The following is a 25,095-nucleotide window of genomic DNA, read 5'->3' as shown; positions in this document are numbered from 1 at the left end:
TAGGTGGCTCAGTCAGGGCATTTGACTTCGGCTCAAGTGATGACTTCACGGTTCATGAGTTCGAGCCCTGCATCAGGCTCACTGCTATCAAGTGCAAAGCCCACTTCAGAACCTGTCTCCTTCTCACCCTTCCCCTCACCCACTTGTGCGCTTGCTCTCTCTCTCTCTCTCTCTCAAAAATAAATAAAACATTAAAAACAAAAGGTATACAATCAACATCAAAAAACAATCCCATTAAAAAGTGAGCAGTCAAAGCATAAGAGACTCTTAAAAACTGAGAACAAACTGAGGGTTGATGGGGGGTGGGAGGGAGGAGAGGGTGGGTGATGGGTATTGAGGAGGGCACCTTTTGGGATGAGCACTGGGTGTTGTATGGAAACCAATTTGACAATAAATTTCACATATTGAAAAAAAAAAAAAGTGGGCAGAGAACCTGAATAGACAGTTTCCCAAAGAAGACATACAGATGGAGGCACATGAAAAGATACTCAGTGTCACAAATCATCAGGGATATGCAACTCAAAATGACAATAGGTATCACCTTACACGTCACGCTGGCTATAACCAAAAAGAGAAAAAAGAACAAGTGTTCACAAGAATGTGGAGAAAAAAATAACCCTCATATGCTATTAGTGTGAATGTAGAGTGGTGCGGACACTAAGGAAAATGGTATGAAAGTTCCTCAGAAAGTTAAAAACAGAACTACTATACAATCCAGGAATTCCACTTCTGTGAATTTATCCAAAGACAATGAAAATACCAATTCAAAGAGATACACGCACCCCTACTGTCTTTTCGGCATTATTTACGATACCCAAGATACGGAAGCAACCTAAGTGTCCACGAAGAGATGAATGGATAAAGATGATGCGGTACACGGGTGCGCACACACACACTACACAATGAGCTACCTCTCAGCTATAAAACAGAATGGAAACTTGCCATTTGCAACAACATGAATGGACCTAATGTGTATTATGCCAAGGAAAGTAAGTCAGATGGAGGAAGACAAATACGGTATGATTTCACTTACATGTAGAACCTAAAAAATGAACCAAACAAGCAAACAAAAGGGAAACCAACTCATAAATACAGGAAACTGTTGGTTACCTTAGAGGGGAAAGGCTGGGGAAGATGGTGGGTAAAATAGGGGAGTAGGAGGTACAAAACTCCACCTCAAAATAGTATCATGGTGATGTAATGTAGCGCACAGAAATAACATTGGGGTTATTTTGTAACATAAGCAAATACCAAATCACTATGAAATACACATGAAACTAAGAGGCTACTGCATATCAACCGTCCTCCCTTTTAAAAAGTTAATAGCTGGGGCACCTGACTAGCTCTGTCAGCACAACATACAACTCTTGATCTCAGGTCCTGGGGCTGACAGCGCTGAGCCTGCTTGGGATTCTGCCCCTTCCCCCTTCTCTCTGGCCCTCCCACTCTCACTCTTGCTCTCACCAAAAAAAGAAATAAAAACAAAAACCACAATGAGATATCACCTCACAACTTCAGAATGGCTAAAATCAAAACTCCAAGAAGCAGCAAGTGTTGGCAAGGATGTGGGGAGAAAGGAACTCTGACGAGAATGCAAACTGGTGCAGCCACTAAGGAAAACAGTATGGAGTTTTCTCAAAAAACCAAAAATAGAACTACCCTAAAATCCAGCAATAGCACTACTCACTATTGAGTATTTACCCAAAGAATTCATTCATTTGAAAGGATATATGCACCCCTATGTTTATTGCAGCATTATTTACAACAGCCAAATTACGGAAGCAGCCCAAGCATCCATCCAAGATGAAAGAATAAAGAAGATGTGGTATATTTACACAATGGAATATTATTCAGCCATGAAAAAGAATGAAAGCTATCTGCAACAACATGTAGGGATCCAGAGGGTATAATGCTAAGTTAAATAAGTCAGTGAAAGACAAATAAAATATGATTTTACTCATGTAGAATTTAAGAAAGAAAACAAATCGACAAGAAAAAAGAGACAAAAAAAATCCAGACTCTTAACTACGAATACCAGAGGGAGGTGGGGGCGGGAGATAGGTAAAGGGGATCACGAATACACTTATTTTGACGAGCACTGAGTACAGAATTCTCAAATCATTATAATGTCCACCTGAAGCTAATATAACACTGTATGTTAACTATACTAGAATTAAAATTTTGTAATTAAAAAAAAAAGTTCTTAAACAAAAAAGTGTACAGCAACCAATTAAATAGTCAATGTGAGGAGCGCCTGGGTGGCTCAGTCGGTTAAGCGTCGGACTTCGGCTCAGGTCACGATCTCACAGCTCGTGAGGTTGAGCCCTGCGTCGGGCTCTGTGCTAACGGCTCAGAGCCTGGAGCCTGTTTCCAATTCTGTGTCTCCCTCTCTCTCTGCCCCTCCCCTGTTCATGCTCTTGTCTCTCTCTGTCTCAAAAATAAATAAACGTTAAAAAAAAAATTTAAATAGTCAATGTGAGGCTCAAACTCACCACCCCAAAATCAAGAGTTGCATGCTCTACCAACAGAGTCAGCCAAATGACCCAATAGGCAACTTAAAAACAGTCCGTTTTGGGCTCCAGGAGTTAAGACTGGAAAAGTAGGAGGAGGACCTCGATTTTCCTCATCCCTCAAACACAGCTGTATTGAAATCAGATTACTTGGAACAGCCAGGAGATAGATCTGCGGAGCAGAAGTATCTCCAGTCAGAGGGAGAGAGCTTGGCAGGATCAAGGTGCATGTAGGTGAGCTGGGGGAGATAAAGCGGCGGGCCCACGGAGGAGAAGGAACCCTTTCTGTGGAGAGACACAAGGGAGACAAAGAGATAGGGGTTGTGAAGGTGTGGCATCGAGTTAGCAACAAGAGACACAGACTAGGTAGCAAGAAGCACTGAGGATGCCAGCTCTTTTTGGAAACAGCCTTTGGAGCCAAAACACTGACGTTTTAAATTTTTTTCTATTTACTGTTTATTTTTGAGAGAGAGAACAAATAAGTGGGAGAGGGGCAGAGAGAGAGGGAGACACAGAGTCCGAAGCAGGCTCCAGGCTCTGAGCTGTCAGCACAGAGCCCAAAACGGGGCTCAAACCCACAAGCTGTGAGGTCATGACCTGAGCTGAAGTCGGACACCCAACCAACTGAGCCACCCAGATGCCCCTGAAACGGTGAGGTTTTGGAACTGTGTGACTTTCTCTGGAGTGAAACCACGGCCCATGCTCCTGGGGAAGTGGGAGCTGGCCCCGGAGGGCACAGTGTGGTGTAGTGATCTCACAGGCACACTGGGAGAGAACAATCCCATTCCTGGAGTACTCTGGGAAGAGAGTTTATTGCCTCGCCAAGGACAAAATTCCTGGCATGTGCCCACCAAAGGCCTTTCATCAGCAGGGTGGCAAGGCTCTACTCCAGAGGGGAGATCCCCACTGTGCTGGGTCCTTTAAGACCCTGGGTTTGGAATCCCAGCCACACCTTGAGTTCCGGGTCCTTTAAGACTCCGGGTTTTGGGGCACCTGGGTGCCAGGCGTTTAGCATCCAACACTTGATCTCGGCTCAGTTCCTGATCTCATAGTTCATGAGTTAAGAGCCCCACGTCAGGCTATCAGCACAGAGCCTGCTTGTGCGCTCTCTCTCAAAATAAGTAAGACATTGAAGAAAAAAGAAGACTTCGGATTTTGAATCCCAGCTGCGTGCCAGAGAAAAAAACAGCAAGAGAGTTTGGGTGCAGGACAAGCTGGCTTCCCTCACTAATCTGTGGGGGCTGCCTGAACAGCAGGGGTTGAGATACCTGGTCACAGGACAAGAGACTGGGGTGGTGCCATCACCGCCCCCCAACACCAACGTGGTGGGATTTCAGAGAGCAATACAGTGGCCGCCACTGGTGGCAAGGTCTGCTTACCCCAAACCCTGCCCAACCCTGCCTGGCAACTGCTCACTTACTGGGGCAAGAGTAACACTAAGCCAAGACAGCCAGCCTCTCCTCCTGACAAGCACAGCCACCGGCATAGCATCCAGGCACCAACAGAGAACACTTTTTTTTTTTTTTTGGTTTTCTGTTTTTTTTACCTCCTTCATATTGTGCTTCTGGAATAAGGCTCATAGTTTGATTTTTTTTTTTTTTGTCATTTTATTTTTATCGAAGCTTTTTTAATTCTTCTTCCTTTTCTCTTTTTTTCTGCTTTTTTTCCTTTCTTTTTTCTTGGAATCTGATTTATACTTTTGATTCTCTGTTTTTTGTTATTGTTGTTCCTTTTCTCATTTTATAGGATCCAGCTCCCTGTTCCCCGTTATTTTTTTTCCAGACTTACTTCAACAACAACAACAACAAAAATCAAAGCACACCTGGTTAAAGGTCCAAACACTTCACCACTGCAAGCGAGGAGGAGCTCTCCAGAAGACTGACCAGTGGGAAAGAGCAGCCAAATCACAACAGCACAGTGCACACAGCACACACCAGAAGCACTCTGTGGAGCGCCAGGCCCTCATCAGTGGTATGACCCCTTTTTAATATAGTTGTACTCTCAGGTGCAGGAAACATAAGATTTAAATACACACAAAAGATGGAAATTTAGCCAAAAGGACAAGACGCAGGAATTCTCCACAAAAGAAAAATCAAAAATAAATCACAGCCAGGGGCTTGCTCAAAACAGATATTAAAAATATATATATGAACAAGATTTTGAACCAAAGCCATAACCCTACTAGCTAGGCTTGAAAAAACACATAGGGGAGGTGGCGGGAGGTAGGTTAAATGGGTGACGGGCATTAAGGAGGGCACTTGTTGGGATGAGCACTGGGGGTTATAGGTAAGTGATGCATCACTGGGTTATACTCGTGAAGCCAAGACTACACTGTATCACTCTGTGTTAACTAACTAGAGAATTAAAAAAAAAAAAAAAAACAAAAACATAGAAGACACCGGAGAAACTTTTGCTGCAGAGATCAAAGATCAAAGAACTAGTTAGGATGAATTTAAACATGCTATAACTGAGATGCAAAACAAACAGGATACAGGGACAGCGAGGACCAATGAAACAGAGGAGAGAAGAGGTGAAATAGAAGATAAAATTATGGAAAATAATGAAGCTTTAAAAAGAGGGAAATGGGGCGCCTGGGTGGCTCAGTCAGTTAAGCGGCCGACTTCGGCTCAGGTCATGATCTCGCGGTCCGTGAGTTCGAGCCCCGCGTCGGGCTCTGTGCTGACAGCTCAGAGCCTGGAGCCTGTTTCAGATTCTGTGTCTCCCTCTCTCTGACCCTCCCCCGTTCATGCTTTGTCTCTCTCTGTCTCAAAAATAAATAAACGTTAAAGAAAAATTTTTTTAAAAAAGAGGGAAAGGAAGTAGCTAGATCATGAAGACAGACTTTAGAAAACAAAGTGATTCCATGAAATGAAATAATATTCATATCATAGGAGTCCCAGGAAGAGTGAGAAAAAGGGACAGAAAGTTTATTTGAACAAATTCTAGCTAAGAACTTCCCTAATCTGAGGAAGGAAACAGGCACCCAAGGACAAGAGGCACAGGGAACTTCCTTCAAAACCATCAAAAACAGGACAACATCACGAGTTCTCATAGTGAAACTTACAATATACAAAGATAAACAGAGAATTCTGAAAGCAGCTAGGGACAAAACGTCCTTAATCTACAATGATAGACACACAAGGTTAATAGCAGACCTGTCCAAAGAAACTTGGCAAACCAGGAGGGAGTGACAAGAAATATTCAATATGCTGAATACAAAAAATGTGCAGCCAAGAATCCTTAATCCAGCAAGGCTGTCATTCAGAATAGAAGGAGAGATAAAGACCTTCCCAGACAAACAAAAACTAAAGGGGTTTGTGACCACTAAACTAGTCCTGCAGGAAATTTTAAGGGAGAGTCTGGGTGGAAGATGTTTAAAAAAAAAAAAAACAAAGACCAAACATCAAAGACCACAGAGAACATCACCAGAAACACTAAATCTACGTATAACACAATGGCACTGAATTCGTATCATTCAACAATCACTCTGAATGTAAATAGACTAAATGCTCCAATTAAAAGACACAGGCTATCAGAATAGATAAAAAAATAAGATCCATCTATATGCTGTCTACAACAGACTCATTTTAGACCTAAGGACACCAACAGACTGAAAGTGAGGGGATAGAGAACCACCTATCACACTAATGGAGATCAAAAGAAAGTGGGAATAGCCATACTTACATCAAACAAACTAGATTTTATTTTATTTTTTTAAATGTTTATTTATTCATTTTTGAGAGAGAGCGTGCACAAGAGCACAAATGGGGGAGGGGCAGAGAGAGAAGAGGAAACAGAATCTGAGGCAGGCTCAGAAACTGTGAGATCATGACCTGAGCCAAAGTCAGACACTTAACCAACTGAGCCATCTGGGTGCTCCCACACAAACTAGATTTTAAAACAAAGACTGCAGGAGCACCTGGCTCAGTCAGTTAAGTGTCTGACTTCAGCCCAGGTCATGATCTCGTGGTTCATGGGTTCATGGGCTCGAGCCCTGCATCGTGTCGGGCTCTGTGCTGACAGCTCAGAGCCTGGAGCATGCTTGGGATTCTGTCTCTCCCTCTCTCTCTGCCCCTCCCCCACTCGCACTCTGTTTCACTCAAAAAAAAAAATGAATAAACATTAAAAAAATTTTTTTAAACAAAGACTGTAATAAGAGACAAAAAAGATCATTATAACATAATTAGTGGGTATATCCATCAAGAACACCTAATCATTGTAAATATTTATGCCCTCAACATGAAAGCATATAAATCAGTTAATCACCAACATAAAGACACTCATAGATAATAATACCACAATAGTAGGAGACTTTAATACCCCACCTACAGCAATGGAAAAATCATCTAAGCAGAAAATCAACAAAGAAGCAATGTCTTTCAATGACACACTGGGCCAGATGGTCTTAACAGATATACTCAGAACATTTCATCATAGAGCAGCAGAATGCACATTCTTCTCCAATGCACATGGAACATTCTCCAGAACAGATCACATACTGGATCACAAATCAGCCCTCAACAGGTACAAAAAGACTGAGATCATACCATGAATATATTCAGATCACAACACTATGAATCTTAAAATCAACCAGAAGAAAAAATTTAGAAAGCCCTCAAATACATGGAGGTTAAAGAACATCCTAATAAAGAATGAATGGGTCAACCAGGAAACTAAAGAAATTTAAAAATACATGAGAGCAAATTACAATGAAAACACGACATTCCAGACTTATCAAAAAGAAAAGAGAGAGGACCCAAATAGATAAAATCACCAATGATGAAGGAGAGAACACAACCAACACCACAGAAATGCAATTATAAGAGAACACTATGAAAAATTATATGCCAACCAACTAGACAATCTGAAAGAAATAAATTCCTAGGCACTTAGACACTACCAAAACTCACACAAGAAAAAACAGAAAATTTGAACAGGCCCACAACCAGCAAAGAAATTGAATGAGTTATCAAAAATCTCCCAACATATAAGAATCCTGAGCCAGATGGCTTCCCAGGAGAATTCTATCAGACACTGAAAGAATACCTATTCTCAAACTGTACCAAAAAGCAGAAATGGAAAGAAAGCTTCCAAACTCATTCTATGAAGCCAGCATTACCTTGATTCCCAAACCAGACAAACACCCCACTAAAAAGGAGAATTACAGGCCAATATCCCAGATAAACATGGATGGAAAAATTTTCAACAACATACTAGCAAACTGAATTCAACAGGACATTAAAAGAATTATTCATCATGATCAAGTGGGTTCCTGGGCTGCAGGGCTGGTTCAATATTCGCAAATCAATCAGTATGATGCACCACATTAATAAAAGAAAGAATAAGAACCATATGATCCTTTCAATAGATGCAGAAAAGGCTTTTGACAAAACACAACATCCTTTCGTGATAAAAACCCTCAAGAAGTAGGGATGGAAGGAACATGCCTCGACATCATAAAAGCCATATATATATGAAAGGCCCACAGCTAATATCATCCTCAATGAGGAAAAACTGAGAGCTGTCCCCCGACAGTCAGGAACACAAAAGGGATGTCAACTCTCGCGACTGTTGTTCAACATAGTACTGAAGTCCTAGCCTCAGCAATCAAAAGAAATAAAAGGCATACAAATTGGCAAAGAAAAAGTCAAACTTTCACTCTTCACAGAGGACATAATATTCTACAAGGAAAGATTCCACCAAAAAACAGCTAGAACTGATACATGAATTCAGCAAAGTCTCAGGATATGAAATCCATGTACAGAAATCAGGTACATTTTGCACACCAATAATGAAAGAGCAGAAAGAGAAATCACAGAATCGATCCCAACTGCACCAAAAACCGTAAGAAACCTTGAAATAAACCTAACCAAAGAGGTAAAAGATCTGTACTCTGAAAAGTACAGAAAGCTTAAGAAATTGAAGACACAAAGAAATGGAGAAACATTCCATGCTCACAAAAGGGAGAACAAATATTGTTAAAATGTCCATACTACCCAAAGCAATCTACACATTCAACGCAAACCCTACCAAAATAATACCAGCATTCTTCTAAGAGCTAGAACAAACAATCCTAAAATCTGTATGGAACAACAGAAGACCCCAACTAGCCAAAGTAATGTTGAAAAAGAAAACCAAACCAGGAAGCATCACAATCCCAGACTTCAAGCTATATTACAAAGCTGTGATCATCAAGACAGTATGGTACTGGCACAAAAACAGACACAAAGATCCATGGAACAGAACAGAGAACACAGAAATGGACCCACAAACGTATGGCCAACTGATATTTGACAAAGCAGGAAAGAATATCCAATGGAATAAAGACAGTCTCTTCAGCAAATGGTGCTGGGAAAACTGGACAGCGACATGAAGAATGAATCTGGACCACTTTATTACACCATACACAGAAATAAATTCAAGATGGATGAAAGACCTAAACATGAGGCAGAAAACCATCAAAATTCTAGAGAAAGCAGGCAACAACCTCTTTCACCTTGGCCACAGTAACCTCTTACTAGACATGTCTCAGAAGGCACGGGAAACAAAAGCAAAAATGAACTACTGGGACCTCATCAAGATGAAAAGCTTCTGCACAGCTAAGGAAACAATCAACAAAACTAATCGGCAACTGACTTTTTAGAATGGGAGAAGATATTTGCAAGTGACATACTGGATACAGGTTAGTGTTCAAAATCTATAAAGAACTTATCGGGCTCCTGGGTGGCTCAGTTGGTTAAGCATCTGACTTCGGCTCAGGTTATGATGTCATGGTTCAGGAGTCCGAGCCCCACTTCATGTAAACGCGAGCCGGGCTTCGGGTGAGCCACTTGTCTACCTCTGCCCCTCATGGGATTATCTCTCTGTCTCTGCCTCTCACTAGCATCCTCTCTCTCTTAAGAAAAGAAAAGAAAAGAAAAGAAAAGAAAAGAAAAGAAAAGAAAAGAAAAGAAAAGAAAAGAAAAGAGAAAAGAACTTCTCAAACTCAACACCCAAAAAGCAAATAATCCAGTGAAGAAATGGGCAGAAGACATGAATAGACACTTTTCCAAAGAAGACATCCAGATAGCTAAAAGACACATGAAAAAATGCTCCACATCACTCATCATCAGGGAAATACTAATCAAAACCACAATGAGATACCACCTCACACCTGTTAGAATGGCTAAAATTAAAAACTCAGAAATCAACAGGTATTGGTGAGGATGTGGAGAAAGGGGAACACTTTTGCACTGTTGGTGGGAATGCAAACTGGTGCAGCCACTCTGCAAAACAATATGGAGTTTCCTCAAAAAATTAAAAATAGAATTAACCCTGCAACCCAGCAACTGCACTAGTAGGTATTTATCCAAAGGATACCAAAATGCTGATTCAAAGGGGCACATGCACCCGAATGTTTAGAGCAGCACTATTGACAGTAGTCAAATTATGCAAAGAGACCAAACGTCCACTGACTAACGAATGGATAAAGAGTATATACTATACATGTACAATGGAATACTATTCAGCAATCAAAAAGAATGAAATCTTATCATTTGAAACAACATGGATGTAACTAGAGTGTATTATGCTAAGTGAAATAAGTCAGAGAAGACAAATATCATATGATATCACTCATATGTGGAATATAAGAAATACAACAAATAAACATAGGGGAAGGAAAGCAAAAATAAAAACTGAGAGGGAGGTAAACCATAAGAGATTCTTCATACAAAGAACAAACTGGATTGCTAGAGGGGAGGCAGGTGGGGGGGATGGGCTGAATGGTTGATGGGCATTAAGGAGGGCCCCTGATGGGATGAGCACTGGGGGTTATAGGTAAGTGATGGATCACTGGGTTCTACTTCTGAAACCAATACTACACTGTATATTAGAATTTCAGTAAATTAATTTTTCAAAAAAAGTTTTATGTCACTTTTACTTGCTTTTGTTCCACCCCTCCTCAGATTGACAATGGTCTGGAAGACTGTATCCCGTGTCTCTAGTGTGGAACTCTCATCCCTGGTTCCAGAAGGGATACAGCAAAGCTTGTTCGCAAAGACCTGTGTTTTTTAACAGGCCTAACTGTATGACGGGCAGAGAAAGCACATGAAGGACTGACTCAAGGCATTTGCCTTTGTTTCCCTTAACTTGGCTATTTCTCCAAGTGGTATGAATTTAAGAGATTAATTGTAATCACCATGGTAACTACTTAAAATATATATAAAAAATGAAATAAGAATTAAAATCTGTGGGGTACCTATCTGGCTTAGTTGGTGGAACATGAAATTGTTGATGTGAGGGTGGCAAGTTCGAGGTCCGCCCTGAGTATAGAGATTACTTAAAAAAAAAAAAAAAATTAAAATCTGTCACAAGGGATAAAGAAAAACATTATACATTGAAAAATAGGTTAAAACACCAAGAAGATTTAACATTTATAAACATACATACACCAAATATCACAGCTCCAAAATACATCAAACAAAAACAAATCTAATTAAAGCTAAAGACAGACAATTCTTCAGTTGGAAACTTCGCTACCCAAGTTTCAATAATGGACAGAACTCTGAAATTCAATAGGGATATATAGAGAACCAAATAACACTACAGACCACCTATGCCTACTAGACTAAAAACAGCCAAATACACATTCTCCCCAAATACACAGGAACACTCTCCAAGATAGATCATAGGTTAGGCCACAAAACAAGTGTCAATAAATTTTAAAACACCTGAGATCAGATCTTATCCAACCACAATGAAATGAAAACAGAAATTAAAAACAGAAAGCAGGATGTCTGGCTGGCTTAGTCATTAGAGCATTCAACTCTCGATCTCAGGGAGGTTGTGAATTCCAGCCCCACTTTGGGTACAGAGGTTATATAAAAATAAATTCTTAAAAAAAAAAAGAAGTTAAAAACAGAAGGAAAACTGGAAAATTCACAAGTATGTGGAAATTAAACAACACTTAAATTTTTTTTTTTCAACGTTTATTTATTTTTGGGACAGAGAGAGACAGAGCATGAACGGGGGAGGGGCAGAGAGAGAGGGAGACACAGAATCGGAAACAGGCTCCAGGCTCCGAGCCATCAGCCCAGAGCCTGACGCGGGGCTCGAACTCACGGACCGCGAGATCGTGACCTGGCTGAAGTCGGACGCTTAACCGACTGCGCCACCCAGGCGCCCCAACACTTAAATACCCAATGAGTCAATGAAGAAATCACAACTGGAAAATAAGCAGTAAAACAAAACAAAGGGAAAAAAACCACAACATACCAAATCTCATGTGATACATAGAAAGCTGCAATAAGAGATAAATTCATACCTGTAACACCTATGCTGAAAAAGAAGAAAGATGCTCGGGTGAGGTGAGGTGGGGTGGGGTGAGGTGAGGTGGGGTGAGGTTAGGAGGGGTGGGGTGGCTGAACAAATAAGGGGATGAAAGCTTAAAATCACAGGCTTTCCTTCTAAAATGATGGAAATGTTCTAAAACTGCCTGTGGAAGTTGCACATATCTGTAAATATGAAAAAAAAAAAACATGAATTGTACACTTCAAATGAAATCTATAGTATATAAACTACATCCCAATTAAGCTGCTTTAAAAAATGAAGATCTCAAATCAATTAACTATATATATATATCTACTTGGAGAAGAAAAAGAGCAAACTAAATCCAAAGCCAAACACAGGAAGGAAGATTAAAGATCACTGTGGAGACAAAAAAGAGAACAGAAAACCAATAAAAGGGGCACCTGGGTGGTTCAGTTGGTTAAGCATCCAACTTTGGCTTGGGTCATGATCTCACAGTTTTTGAGTTTGAGCCCCACATCAGGCTCTGTACTGACAGCTTAGAGCCCGGAACTTCCTTCTGATTCTGTTTCTCCCTCTCTCTGCCCCTCCCCCACTTGTGCTGTCTCTATCTCTCATAAAAAAAATAAACCTGAAAAAAAAGAAAAACAAAAAAACAAAAAGAACCGACAAAATCTAAAAATCTTTGAAAAGATCAACAAAACTGACCAACTTTGAGACTAAAAAAGAAAATACTCAAATTACTAAAATTGGAAACAAAAGGTGAGGACATTACCATTGACCTTACAAAACTAAAATTGTAAGAAAATACTATGGGGGCGCCTGCGTGGCTCAGTCGGTTAAGCGTCCGACTTCGGCTCAGGTCACGATCTCATGGTCCATGAGTTCGAGCCCCCTGTCAGGCTCTGTGCTGACAGCTCAGAGCCTGGAGCCTGCTTCGGATTCTGTGTCTCCCTCTCTCTCTCTGCTCCTCCCCCGTTCATGCTCTGTCTCTCTCTGTCTCAAAAATAAATAAACATAAAAAAAAAAAGAAAGAAAAAAGAAAATACTATGAACAATTACACACCAACAGATTAGACAACCTACATGAAATGGACAAATTCCTAGAAACACAAAAACTAACAAAACTGAAAGAGAACATCTGAACAGATAGAGACTGAATCGATGAGTAAGCAAAAATCTCTCAGCAAAGAAAAGCCCTGGATCAAAAGCAGTCACAAGTGAATTCTACCAAACATTTAAAGAAGCATTAGGGGCACCTGGGTGGCTGAATGGGTTAAGCATCCATCTTTGGCTCAGGGCATGATCTCATGGTTCATGAGTTCGAGTCCCAAATCGAGCTCTGTGCTGACAGCTGAGAGCCTGAAGCCTGCTTCGGATTCTGTCTCCCTCCCTCTCTGTCCTTCCCCCACTCACATTCTCTCCCTCTCCCTTTCCAAAAATAAACATTTAAATAAATAAATAGATAGATAAGTAAGTAAATACATAAAATAAAATAAAATAAAATAAAATAAAATAAAATAAAATAAAATAAAATAAAATAAAATAAAATAAAATAAAATAAAATAAAATAAAATAAAGCAACAAGCAAGCAAGCAAGCAACATAACACAGGGGGCACCTGAGTGGCTCAGCTGGTTAAGCATCTGACTCTAGATTTCATCTCAAAACATGATCTCATGGTTCATGAAATCAAGCCCTGCATCCAGCTCTTCTGTGCTAACATCCTGAAGCCCGCTTGGTATTCTCTCTCACCCTCTATCCCTGCCCCTCTTTCTCAAAATAAATAAATAAACATTTTTTTTAAAGAATAAAATAGGGGCGCCTGGGTGGCGCAGTCGGTTGGGCGTCCGACTTCAGCCAGGTCACGATCTCGCGGTCCATGAGTTCGAGCCCCGCGTCGGGCTCTGGGCTGATGGCTCAGAGCCTGGAGCCTGTTTCCGATTCTGTGTCTCCCTCTCTCTCTGCCCCTCCCCCGTTCATGCTCTGTCTCTCTCTGTCCCAAAAATAAACAAACGTTGAAAAAAAAAATTTTTTAAAGAATAAAATAAAGAAGCATTAACACAAATCTCAAACTCTTCCCATTAATAGAAGAGGAAGAATCACTTCCTAATTAATTCATTCTATAAGGTCAGCATGTTATCAAATGCCCCCAGAGCCCGACAAAACATAGGAAAACAAAATTACAGACCAATATCCCTTATGAATATACATGCAAAAAATCTCAGCAAAATACAGTGTATTAGTACCCTAGAGCAGCCATAAAAAATATTACATCAAATTTGGTAGCTTAAGAAAACAGATTTATTCTTTCACAGTTTGGGACACAGAAATCCAAAATCAACAGGCTTCTATCCTAACTTCTGGTGGCTCTGGCAATCCTTGGCATTTCTCAGTTCACAACTATGTAACTCCAATCTCCACCTTAGTCTTCACATGGCCATGTACTGTGTCTCCTGTGTCTTCTCCAATCATCTTTTACAAGGACATTTATCATTGGATTTAGTGTCCATACTAGGCCAGGATGACCCCATTCAAGATCTTTACCTTAATTATATCCATAAAGACCCTTATTCCCAAATGTGGTCATATCCTGAGGTTCTGGATGGACAAATCTTTTGGGGAACAAAATTAAATAATTAAAAGAATTATACACCACGATCAAAAGGGATTTATGATAGAAATACAAAGGGTGTACAACATAAGAAAAAGTCAATGTAATATATACCATTAATTTTTTAAAAAATTTAAAAACCACATCACCATCTCAATACAAAAAAAGCATGTGACAAAATTTGACACCTTTTCACAAGATAAACACTCAACAAAATAAAAAAAAAAATGGAACTTCCTCAATATGATAAGGAGAATTTTTGAAAAATCTACTGGTAACAGCTAACTCAACAATGAAAGACTGATACTTTTCTCCCTAATGTCAGGAAGAAGACATGGACACCCACTATCTAGTTCCACTGCTATTCAACATTGTACTAGAAATGCTAGCTAAAGCAATTAGGCAAGAAAAATAAAAAACATAAAAAACATCCCAATTGGAAAAGATTAAGTAAAACTATCAGTATTCACATCATCTTACCTAGGAAAAAGCTTAAAGAACACACAAAAAACATTAGAACAAATTCAGTAAAGCTGCAAGGTGTAAGAACCACAAGATATCAGTTTTATTTCTACATTTGAACAATGAACAATCCAAACAGAACATTAAAGAAAAAATCCTTTTGTATCTAAAAGAATAAAATACTTAAAGGATGTGAAAGACTTCCCCACTGAACACTATAGAGCAAGGCTCAAAGAAATTAAAGACATAAATAAATGGAAAGACACCCTACATTCATACAATAAAAAACTTAACACCATTAAGATAATAACTTTACCCAAAGCAATCTACAGATTCAGCACAACCCCTTATCAAAATTCCACAGATCTTTTTTGCAATCCTCAAAAATCACATGGACTAGAACCTGAACAGTCAAAGCAATACTGAAAGAGAAAAATAAAATTGAAACATTCACAGTTCCCAATTACAAAACTTATATCAAAGCTATGGCCTTTCAAAAGTTTGTACTGGCATTACAACAGACATAAAGACCAATGGAATAGTAGAGTCCAGAAATAAATCCATGTATCTACAGCCAACTGATTTTCAACAAGGGTACCAAGACCAGTCAATGGAGAAAGAAGACTCTCTCCAACGAATGGTGCTGGGACATCTGGATATCCATATGCAAAAAAAAAAAAAAAAAAAAAAAAAAAGTTGGATTTAACTCAAAATGGATCAACAACTAAAAAAGTTATAAAAAGAGAAGTCTTAGAAAGAAACATAGGTATAAATCTTACTGACCCTGGATAGCAATGGATTCTTAGATATGACACCAAAAGCATGAGCAACAAAGAAAAATTAAATAAACTGATACTAATCAAATTAAAGACTACTGTGAATCAAAGGACATTATCAAGAACATGAGAAGACAACATACAGAGTGGGAGAAAAGATTTGCAAATCATGTATCTGATAGGGATCCAGAATACATAAAGAAGTCTTACAGCTCAACAACAAAAAGACAGACAACCCAATTACAAAATAGAAAAGAATATAAATAGGGGTGCATGGGTGGCTCAGTCAGTTAAGCGTCTGACTTCGGCTCAGGTCATGATCTCACAATTTGTGGGTTGAGCTCCATGTCAGGCTCTGGGCTGAGAGCTCAGAATTGAGAGCGTGCTTCGAATTCTGTGTCTCTCTCTCTCTCTGCACTTCCCCTGCTCGTACTCTGTCTCTCTCTCAAAAATAAATAAACAATAAAACTAAAAGAGGGGCAGCTGGGTGGCTCAGTCGGTTGAACGTCTGACTTTGGCTCAGATCATGATCTTGAGGTTCATGAGTTCAAGCCCCACATTGGGCTCATTGCTGTCAGCCTGTCAGCGCAGAGCCTGCTTCAGATCCTGTGTCCCCCTATCTCTGCCCCTTCCCCACTTGCACTTTCCCCCAAATAAATATTAAAGGAAGGGGAGGGGAGGGGAGGGGAGGGGAGGGGAGGGGAGGGGAGGGGAGGGGAGGGGAGGGGAGGAATAGACTTCTCTCCAAAGAAGATTCACATATGGCCAAAAGGCTCATGAAAAAAAATGCTCAACATCACTTATTAGGGAAACAGAAATTAAAACAAGGAGGTACCACTTCAAACTCACTAGGATGGCTATAATTTAAAAATTCAGAAAAAAGTTAAGTGGTGGTGAGAATGAAAAGGAATTGGATCTCTCATACTTTGCTTGGAGGACTGTAAAAATGGTGCAGCCACTATGAAGAACAGTTTGGTGGTTCCTCAAAAAGTTAAACACAGAATCACCGTACGACCCATCAATGCCACTCCTAGTATATACTCCTCAAATCTAAAAACAGATAAAATAGGTTCTTCTACAACAATGTTCACAGTAGCACTATTCAAAACAGTCAAAAGGTAGAAACAATGCAAACATCCAACATAATGTAATCTCTCTCGTATGCATGTGCACACACACTCTCACTCTCCTTCTCTCTCTCTCTCTCTCTCTCTCTCTCTCTCTCTCTCTCTCTCTCTCACACACACACACACACACACACACACACACACAAATATTCAGCCATAAACAGGACTGAAGTACTAATACAGGCTGCAACAGTGATGACCTTGAAAACATTATGTCGAGAAAGAAGCCAGACTCAAAAGGTCATACGCTGTGTGATTATTATACTTAAGTAAAATATACAGAATAAGTAAACCCATAGAGACAAAAAGCAGACTGATGGTTGCCAGGGGCCAGAGGAAGAAGGAAGAATGCACAGTTTCTGCTTATGAAAGTGTGTTTTCTTTTAGGGTAATAAAAATGTTTTGGAAATAAGGGCAATTAGGGGCACCTGGGTGGCTCAGTCAGCTGAGCATCCAACTCTTGATTTCAACTCAGGTCATGATCTTGCAGTTTGTGGGATTGAGCCCCGTCTGGCTCTGCACTGATGGTGTGGAGCCTGGCTGGGATTCTCTCTCTCCCTCTCTCTCTCTGCCTCTCCTCCACGCACGAATGCACTCTCTCAAAATAAATCCACTTTTCAAAAAAATGTTTTGGGGGCACCTGGGTGGCTCAGTTGGTTAAGCATCTGACTTCGGCTCGGGTCATGATCTCATGGTTCATGACTTCGAGCCCCAAGTTGGGCTCTCTGCTCTCAGCACAGAGCCCACTTTGGATCCTCTGACCCACTCTCTCTCTGCCCCTCCCCTGCTCATGTTCTCTCTCTCTCATCATTCTCTCTCAAAAATAAATAAAACATTAGAAAAATATTAAAAAAGAAAGTAAGTAAGTTAGTTAGTTTTGGAAATTAACTGGGGTAGCAGTTGACCAATACTGTCAAAATACTAAATACCACTGAACTGTATATCTTAGGATGGTAAATTTTATTCTACAGGAATTTTACCTCAATTTTAAGAAAAAAGAATAAAAGATCTTGTCCTTCCTTCACAAACTATATTTCAGGATAATGAAATAATTGATAAGAAATAGGTTTTCTTTATAGAAGTAATCCTGCTAGACGGGATGGGGTGGTGGGAATAAAAGAAGTAATCCTAATGCATGATAGAATATCACAATTTATTCAACCTCTATTCAATAAAATAATGGTCTAGATACTGGTCAACAGCTGCTGATACCACAAAAAAGAAAAAAGGAAGTATCATATGCTTCATGAAGAAGTATACAACACCATGAAGTATTTTTAGCTGCCCCCACAATAAACTGAACGATCAAGCCTAACTACTCATGTACAGAAAATACATGGAACAAAGCAACGTGTTCACACACACACCATCTGAGATGCCATCAGCAACATCTACTGTGAGAAACCCTGCAGGGCAAATGTCCCACATTTTCCACAAGTAAACCAACAAGGAAATCAAGGGGGAGGATTACAAAGAGACCTAAGAGATATTTTAAGCAATTGCAACGTAGGCACCTTATAGATCCAGCTTATGGACCTTATTTGGATACTGACTTATTCAAACATAAAAAGATAACATTTAGGGGTACCAAGTGGCCCAGTGGGTTAAGCATCTTGATTTCGGGTCAGGTCATGATGTCACAGTTCATGAGACCAAGCCCCACACTGGGCTCTGCACTGACAGCACGGAGCCTACTTGGGATCCTGTCTCTCCCTCTCTGCCCCTCCCCTATGCTGGCACGCATGCACATTCTCTCTCTCTCAAAACAAATACATAAACAATAAAAAAATTAAGAAAAAGATAAAAACAGAAAAAGAAAAACATTTAGGAGATCAGGAAACTTCAAACAAAGACTGAACAGTTGATGGCTTTAAGAAATTCTTGTCAATTTTTTATGTGTCATAATATATTGTGTATTTTTTAAATATCCATGCGTGTCAGTGATGCTCACAAAATTCAAAATAATCGTCAGAATGGGGTATGGAAAGGTATAAATGAAACAAGACTGGCCATGACTTGATCACTGTTAAAGGTTGGTCCCTGGGGATTCTCCCTACTTTTTTGTAGGCTCAAAATTTCCCATAATGAAATAGACATATAATGTTTCAATATACCTGTAAACTTTTACCACTTAATACCTCTGCTGTCCATTCCTTCATTTTTACCCTCCTACTACTATCTTCAACCAGTCCCTCATCAACCTCTCTCTTAGACTGCAATAAAGCAGAGTCTCATCTTTGCAAGGTTCAGATTCTAAAGCAAAAAATAAGCATAATCAAAACTATCCTTGGGGCACCCGGGTGGCTCAGTCAGTTAAAGGCCCAACTTCAGCTCAGGTCCTGATCTCGTGGTTTTTGAGTTCGAGCCCTGTGTCAAACTCTGTGCTGACCACTCAGAGCCTGGAGCCTGCTTCAGATTCTGCGTCTCCCTCTCTCTCTGCCCCTCCACCACTTGCACTCTGTCTCTCAAAAATAAATAAACATGAAAAACAATTTTTAAAAAAAACTATCCTTGAAAAATCCCTTAAAATTCCAACAGAAAATGCATTACACTGTATATCATTTTGAATATATATAAATATCATGATTCTGTAAGTTCTCCTCATCTTTCTGTCACATAGTGTCTACCAATGACCCTCAATTCATTTTGAAATTTCTTCAACAATTCAAGTAATAAATAATCCATTAAAAATGGGCAGAGGACATAGACATTCCTCCAAAGAAGACATCTAGATGACCCACAGACACATGAAAAGATGCTCAACATCACTCATCATCAGAGAAATGCAAATCAAAAGCACAATGAACTATCACCCCACACCTGTCATAATGGCTAAAATAAAAAACACAACAAACAACAAGTGTTGGTGAGGATGTGAGGAAAAAGGAACCCTCGTGCACAACTAGTGAAAATGCAAAATTGTGCAGCCACTATGGAAAACAGTATGGAGATTCCTCAAAAATTAGAAATAAAATTGCCATATGATCCAGCAATCACACTCCTAGGTATCTACCCAAAGAATACAAAAAAAACTCTGGTTTGAAAAGATATATTCACTCCTATGTTTATTGCTGCATTATTTACAATAGCCAAATTATGGAAGCTGCCCAAATGTCCACTGATAGATGAATGGCTAAGAAGATGTGGGAGTGCCTGGCTGGCTCAGTCAGAAGAGCATGCAACTCCTGATCTCAGGGTTGTGAGTTCAAGACTCACGCTGGGTGCAGAGATTGCTGCAAAGAAAATAAACTTAAACTTTAAAAAAGACATAGTATATACATATAATGGACTATTATTCAGCTATTAAAAGGAATGAAAGCTTGTCATTTGCAACAACACAGATGAATCTAGAGTTATAATGCTAAGTGAAAAAAGTCAGAGAAAGACAAATACCGTATTATTTCACTCATATGTGGAATTTAAGAAATGAACAAACCAAAAAAAGAGACAAACCAAAAAAAAAAAAAAACGTACTCTTAACTATAGAGAACAAACTAATGGTTACCTGAGAGGAGGTGTGGTGGGAGGCGGGGGGGGGGGGGGGGGTATGAAATAGGTGAAGGGGAAGAAGAGTAACACTTATCAGGCTGCCTGGGTGGCTCAGTCAATTAAGCACCTGACTCTTAAGTTTGGCTTGGGTCATTATCACATGAGATCAAGCCTGGGCATGGCACCTGCCTAAGATTCTCTCTCTCTCCCTCTGCCCTTCCCCCACTCAGGCTCTCTCTCAAAAACAAAACAAAACAAAAATGTGTAATACTCTTTTTTTTTTTTTTAAGTTTTTTTTTTTTTCAACGTTTATTTATTTTTGTGACAGAGAGAGACAGAGCATGAACGGGGGAGGGGCAGAGAGAGAGGGAGACACAGAATCGGAAGCAGGCTCCAGGCTCTGAGCCATCAGCCCAGAGCCCGACGCGGGGCTCGAACTCACGGACCGCGAGATCGTGACCTGGCTGAAGTCGGACGCTTAACCGACTGCGCCACCCAGGCGCCCCAAAAAATGTGTAATACTCTTGATGAGCATGGAGTAATATACAGAATTGTTGAATCACTATCTTTTACTCTTGAAACTAATATAACACTGTATGTTAACTATACTAGAATTAAAAATTTTCTTAATTAAAAAAATAAATGAGAAGTAGCATCACCATCTCTTGCCTGACCCCTCAATAATATATTTCATATCTTTGTCAATGATGGTTGGGAAAGCCTTACAGTCATTCACAGGGAGTCCCATTAACGTTTGCCTAGAGTGTATGCTCACTGGGTAAAATGCCAAACTGAATTACCTCTACAATTTATTTATTTGCCTATATCTCTCCCCATCCCCCAGGATATATAGTTGATTTCAAATATGTTAAATGCACTTATAATTCAGCTCCACTATTCTTTTTTATAGCTGGTGTAGTGTCATATCCTTCCAATCTATTCACCACAATGCCATCAGAGAGTGATCCTTCTAAAATAGAAATCTGTTACTCCTCAGCTTCAGTGGCTCCCCACAATCAACAGGATGAAGTCCTTAGGACAGAAAAGGAGGTGGGGAAGGGGGCGGGAGGAAAGGGAGGAGAAGGGAAGGACAGGAGCAGGGGAGGGGAAGGAATGACAACTTTGTGTGTATTATCGGTTTCACCTCTCAGAAGGCCTGCCATTCAAACCTTAGTCTAATTCCCAATTGTTTCCAATTCTGTATATCTGTGTCTTTATCATTTGCTTCTCCTTCTGCCTGTAATACCCCAACCCCACTTTTCACATACTAACCTATGTTAAGCTTAAGTATTTACTTACCTTTAACAACTGAGAACTACAAACAGCAGCTGAGATTGAGAAAATTAAAAGCTGCATTGAGAAACTCCTCATCCTGATTGCCAGAAAAGGAAAACCTAAACTAAAAACTTGTAATATACTTTCCAGCATGAAAAAAAGGGTATTAGATATTAAAGAACAGTTATTATCAATACTGTACCATCAGGTACATCGTGGGGTTTTGTTAACTACTCTAGAAATACAATTAGCATTTCTATAGGAAAATGCATTCCAGGTTCCAAAATAATTTACAAATCAATTTTGGAACATAATTTAGTCAGAATGTTTTAAATACACATCAAATTTAGACTCTAACAAAGATGGCATTTCAAATCAGTGAAGAAAAGATGAACAGTTTAATAAATGGTGATGGGACAAATGGAAGCATTTTAGCATCTAGGAAAAAATAAAGTTGGATCCATACCTCACATTGTATTACCTGGATACATTCCAAATGTATCAAAGATTAAACTGTAAAAAAAAAAGAAACCATAAAAATACTAGAGGAAAATGTGAAAGAATTCCTTTACTAACTCTGGAGTATGGAAAGCCTTTCTAACTAATGGTTCAAAATACAGAAGCCATGAAAGACAAGATTAAAAAATAAACCTAAATAAAAATCAAGAACTTCTGCATGGTAAAAAGCCCCATAAGACTGAACAACTGGGAAAACCTGGTTCAACTCATATCACAAAAGCCTAAGGAATGAGGGGCTCCTATGAAAGCTCCAACAAATCAAAAAGAAAATGATCAACAACCAAAGAGAAAAATCATATTAACAGACCACAAAGAGAAAAATGCAAATTGCTTTTAAAAACGTAAGATGCTCAGCTTTACTCATAATAAGAGAAATGTAAAATAAATGCTTTGAGATACCAATTTTCACCTACTGGATTACCAAAGGGTATGGAGAACACAAGTTTTTCATTCACTGCTGCTGGAAACAAATTGGCACAACCACTAGGGAGAATAATTTGGGAATATCTACCAAATTAACTGCAAAATCCCTTTCACCCAACAGTTCCACCCCTGGGAATTAATAATCCTACAGACATAAGCGCATATATGCAAAATGACGTGTATACAAGTCATGAAAGCAGAAGATCAGAAAGTCTATCAACAGGTGACTGATCACACAAAAAAAGAAAGCTTTAAACTATTAATAGATAAATTTGTTCACTGGAAAAATTAAGATACTTAAAAATTAGAGAAGAAAATATTCGTTAATTCACATTTATTTCTATATGCAAAAATAAAAAACCTAGAAGGATATGTAGAGAAGTAATAACAGCAACTATATCAAAGCAGGAAAGTTGTTGAGAAACCAGGCAAATGGTGAACAAGGATAGGAGAAAAGGTTTCTAACATTTTTTAAATTTTGTACATGACTGTGTAACAGTCTAACCATTAAGTTTGTATATAAATAAATTTATGTAGAGCCAGGCAAAAACATTTTATTTTTCCCTTTCATTTACTAACATCATTACTCTATCCCAAAATGCTTTAGAATTGGCTGCCCAAAATGGAAGTGTACTAACAGTAGTTATAACCTGTGCTTTTAAAAGTTTCTTTATTGGTTAGTTTTCATAGTATGCACAGTTTAAGACATTCATGTTTACATATTTAAGAATGGTACTGAGTTATAAAGAAACACGGATTTCTCAGAGGAAAGTAATGAAAAATGGAGATATAAATGAGAAATACACAAGAGTTCTCAGGAAAGCACACCAAAATTTAAAGACAGAAGTCAGTATTTCTTTATATTCAAGCAACAAAATTCCTCAGGGTGTTAAAATTAAGAATTCACTGGAAATATCATCTGTCTAGCAATACACAAAAGAGAGGGAAAAAAAGATTCTAAAACGCTAGATTTTAGCTCTAACAAAAAAAGTGGTTTATGTTTCCAAAAATAATTTCTAATATAAGAAACCGTACCCATTTTTTTTTAAATCAAGATTTTAATTAGAAGTATGTAGACCATTCTGCACAAGAAAAGTGCTTAGAAGTTTGCCCACGAAGTAGGGGGGAAGAAATCCATAAATTACATACACTACTATTACAATTATTTGAGTGGTAAACATTTATTTGATATTATAATATGAACTGCCAGGTATTTTTAAATACCCCCCACTCCACTTTTCAATAAAAAATTTTTAAAAAGTCTCTGTACTTACCCCCATTATCTGTTCTTTTTAAAGCTCCATCCTTATGAGGACACAGTTCACATCTCTATGTAAAAAAAAGAAAAAAAGATTTTTCAGATTACCAAGCTATAACAAATTCTCTGTAACTTCAAAACTATTAAAAATGTGGGAGTATGTGCACTACTTACCACTAAGAGTTTTTCAGAACATTCCTCACAAAGTAATTCTCCTCGACATGGGATCATCCTCAGAACACCAGATAATTTTATACACATCTATACATATGTGCGTATATAAATATGTACACATATACACACGTTTTAAGTAATTGCTACACCCAATGTGGGGTGTGAACTCACAACCCACAGATCAAAGAGTCACATGCTCTGACTGAGCCAACCAGGAACACCATCAGATAACAACTTTACAAAAGTATTACTCAACTATTACATTCCTGCCATGATTTTTTGTAACGTGAATAAATACAAAGAGGGGGCTGAAGCACAGTTTTTAACATTTGCCTCTATCCCTTTGCTTTCTGTCTAGGATTATCTAGTATTATCATAGTCAGTTAGGTTTGGTTTCTCCTAAAATAAAGAGCCAAAGTCAAAAACTTTGAATTTTGATTTAAATGAGGGGCAGCTGGGTGGCTCAGTTGGTTAAAACGCCCGACTTTGCTCAGGTCGTGATCTCACAGTTTGTGGGTTCGAGCCCCGCATCGGGCTCTGTGCTAACAGTTTGGACCTGGAGACTGCTTTGGGTTCTGTGTCTCCCTCTCTCTACCCCTCACCTGCTCACACACACTCACTCTCTCTCTCTCTCTCTCTCTCTCTCTCAAAAATAAATAAACATTAAAAAAAATCGGGGGGGGCGGCAAATACTGTTTCATATACTGTTGATAGCACTATAATCCAATTCTTTTGGAAAGCAACTTATAGCAACATGATTCCAGAAAAATACTAATTCAATTACTTCATTTCTAGAGAGCCAAAGGAAAAATATGATAGAAATAGGCACTAAGTACTGTCATTTTTATATCATTTATATACTTTAATTTCAAGACATGAAAATGTATGTATATAAAAATACTTTATATGGCTTTTTATTATAACTATAAAAATTGTATGAAAAGTCTAACTGTATAACACTGAGAGAACTAATGTAATAGTACATTAACAAATATTTATACATAGAAATGAACTCTAAAATATACAAAACATATTAACAGGATTATGGTGAGGATGGTAAGATTATGAGTGAATTTATTTCTTTATTCCAAAATACTTCATTTCTTTTATAATTGGAATTTTTGTAGCAATACATTACTACATGTTATATCTTCCTACTAAAGATAAAAATAATATAGGAG

The 25,095-nt window shown here is 38.9% G+C and overlaps 1 protein-coding gene across 10 annotated transcripts in view; it reads right to left on the bottom strand.

The window, feature by feature from the left end:
* MLLT10 (MLLT10 histone lysine methyltransferase DOT1L cofactor) overlaps window positions 1–25,095 on the bottom strand; it is a 240,055-nt gene that overhangs the window by 174,664 nt on the left and 40,296 nt on the right. For all 10 annotated transcript variants that reach the window (XM_047066600.1, XM_047066599.1, XM_047066598.1 and 7 more), the window contains one exon: window positions 23,757–23,811. In XM_047066600.1, coding sequence (XP_046922556.1) covers window positions 23,757–23,811 — 55 coding nt within the window. The remainder of the gene's footprint in view (window positions 1–23,756; window positions 23,812–25,095) is intronic.

This window comes from Lynx rufus, unplaced genomic scaffold (genome assembly GCF_022079265.1).
Source record: "Lynx rufus isolate CCGP_SWC_20201006 ecotype Redwood Valley unplaced genomic scaffold, mLynRuf1.p SCAF_7, whole genome shotgun sequence".
Lineage (NCBI taxonomy): Eukaryota > Metazoa > Chordata > Mammalia > Carnivora > Felidae > Lynx > Lynx rufus.
Note: the sequence above shows the minus strand (reverse complement) of the source record. Positions and strands in the feature narration are given on the sequence as shown.